Genomic DNA, 2415 nt, shown 5'->3' with positions numbered 1-2415 from the left:
CCGGCTAGTTTTTGTATTTTTAGTAGAGACGGGGTTTCACCGTGTTAGCCAGGATGGTCTCGATCTCCTGACCTTGTAATCCGCCCGTCTCGGCCTCCCAAAGTGCTGGGATTACAGGCTTGAGCCACCGCGCCCGGCCTTAGCATTCTTATACATTGTATTATCAAAACTTAAATCTGTTTGAAAAGCTATTAATTGAGTTTGAGGTGTGTTTTAATTTCATAGGGCCAGGCAAATCATAGCAAACCAAATTTTTTTCCCATCCAGATATGCTCTAAATACCTGTCTTTTGAATTAACACCTGTGGATTGTCCTGTTGTCAGGACATCTACATTACATTCTTTTTTTGCATGTGTTTTTAATTGTAGACCTTGTTGGAAAGTGTGTGAATATAGTAAGATCCTGTTTTGAATGTTTTAAGGTTCCTAAGTGGTAGCAGAGACGGAACAGCACGAATTTGGAGATTTGAGCAGTTAGAATGGAGGAGCATTTTATTGGATATGGCTACGAGAATCTCAGGGTAAGTTGAGATTGTTAGAAGTAGGTGCATTATAGGTGTTTGATCTATGTCTCTCACCCTCTCTCTCTGTGTGTGTCTCTCAGTGGTTATTTTGTTGAGAAAATTATAGCTACCTTTTATTATGAAGAGCTGTGGTATAAGCGAATAGCTGTCTACTGCATATTAGGTGAACCAGATACATCCAGATAATTTTATCCTTACATTGTGTAGCAAAGAATAACATGTACTTTTTCTATTGCTCAAAGCATTGACCTCCTTCTTAGGTGTTGCATTTAAAAGCTTCCACAAGTAAAAAAGATAAAATTAACTCAAGTATATTAAGAGTGGAAATTGTACTTTTCTATGGATAGGATTTTTGAAAAATTGTAAAAGCAGCTTAGAGCCAAGGCTGGGAAATAGGATAAGCAAACATACTTCATTGTTAAGGTTAAAAAAAAAATTGAGCTGCAGCCTAGGCGACAGAGTGAGACTCTGTCTAAAAATAAAAGTCAAATTCGTTTCCTAATTTTAACTTTGCACTTTTTCATACCAGTTTTTCTGAAAAATGTTTCCACATTTTGTCTTTTGGAAATCATGTCTGCTTTATTTCTGTTAAAATTTTTTTTTTCCTGAGACAGGGTCTCACTGTGTCGCCCAGGCAGGAGCGCAGCGGTATGCTCGTGCCTCCCTTCAGCCTTGACATCCTGGCCTCAAGCAGTACCCCCTTCTCAGCCTTCCAAGTAGTTGGGATTGTGAGCATGAGCCATCACGCCTGGCTAATTTTTATGTTTAATTTTTGTAGTGACTATTTTTCAGGCTGGTCTCAAACTCCTGGGCTCAAGTGATCCTCTCACCTCTGCCTCCCAATTGCTTTGTTTTTAATAACACAAATTGACTTATATTCTCTGCTGTAGCTCAAAGAATTGTATTGCATTTTCAAGATAAACTTGATCTTCTTATTTTTGTGGAATTATCTGTGATGGAGAATGAAAAGTATATATACTGGAAATTTGATAACCCTTGTTCATAAACCAATTAAAAAATCATATATAAAAATGTTACATCTCAGTATGAAAGTGAGTACTGTCAATCCTTGATTAGTTGAAATAATGAAAGGGAATGGGGGTGAAGATAATTTAAAATCAATTTTACCTATTATTGTTTTTATTAAGTAGAATAGAAACATCAGTGTCAAAACTTGAATGAAAATTTTTAAATGAGACGGAAAACTGTTTAGTTTTCTTGCTGACACACTCCATCCAATGAAGGGGACTTTACTGTAATTTTCTTCATGAGAAAATATCTTCTCATTTTAAGTTTTCTTACTTTCAAATCTTGAAAAACAAGAGTCTTTTGTATGTAGGAATTGATTGATCTGTTTATTTTAGTGTTCTAATATTGGCAAATCAACTTGATGAAATGCAACATACCTGTTAGTAAATTCAAAGTTATTAATTTGTGGCTGGGCGTGGTGGCTCACGCCTGTAATCCCAGCACTTTGGGAGGCCGAGGCTGGCGGATCAGGAGATCGAGACCATAATGGCTAACACGGTGAAACCCTGTCTCTACTAAAAATACAAAAAATTAACCGGGCGTGGTGGCAGGCGACTGTAGTCCCAGCTACTCAGGAGGCTGAGGCAGGAGAATAGCCTGAATCCAGGATGCAGAGCTTGCAGTGAGCCGAGATTGCGCCACTGCACTCCAGCCAGGGCGACAGAGTGAGACTCTGCCTCAAAAACAAAAACAAAAACAAAAACAGAAATTAGCTGGAGATGGTGGCACGTGCCTGTAATCCCACACGGATTAGGAGGCTGAAGCAGGAGAATCACTTGAACCTAGGACACAGAGGTTGCAGTGAGCCCAGATGGAGCCACTGTACCCCAGCCTGGGTGACAGAGCTGGACTCTGCCTCAAAA

At 39.1% G+C, this 2415-nt stretch overlaps 1 protein-coding gene across 1 annotated transcript in view; it reads left to right on the top strand.

Annotated features, from left to right (window-relative positions):
• The window catches only part of BRWD1 (bromodomain and WD repeat domain containing 1), a 134191-nt gene that overhangs the window by 38500 nt on the left and 93276 nt on the right, over nucleotides 1–2415 (top strand). The window contains exon 12 of the mRNA XM_011954216.1: nucleotides 422–520. Within this exon, the coding sequence (XP_011809606.1) occupies nucleotides 422–520 (99 nt within the window). The remainder of the gene's footprint in view (nucleotides 1–421; nucleotides 521–2415) is intronic.

Source organism: Colobus angolensis, unplaced genomic scaffold (assembly GCF_000951035.1).
Source record: "Colobus angolensis palliatus isolate OR3802 unplaced genomic scaffold, Cang.pa_1.0 Scaffold38, whole genome shotgun sequence".
Lineage (NCBI taxonomy): Eukaryota > Metazoa > Chordata > Mammalia > Primates > Cercopithecidae > Colobus > Colobus angolensis.
The sequence above is the reverse complement of the archived record's forward strand: the minus strand, read 5'-3'. Positions and strand labels throughout refer to the sequence as shown.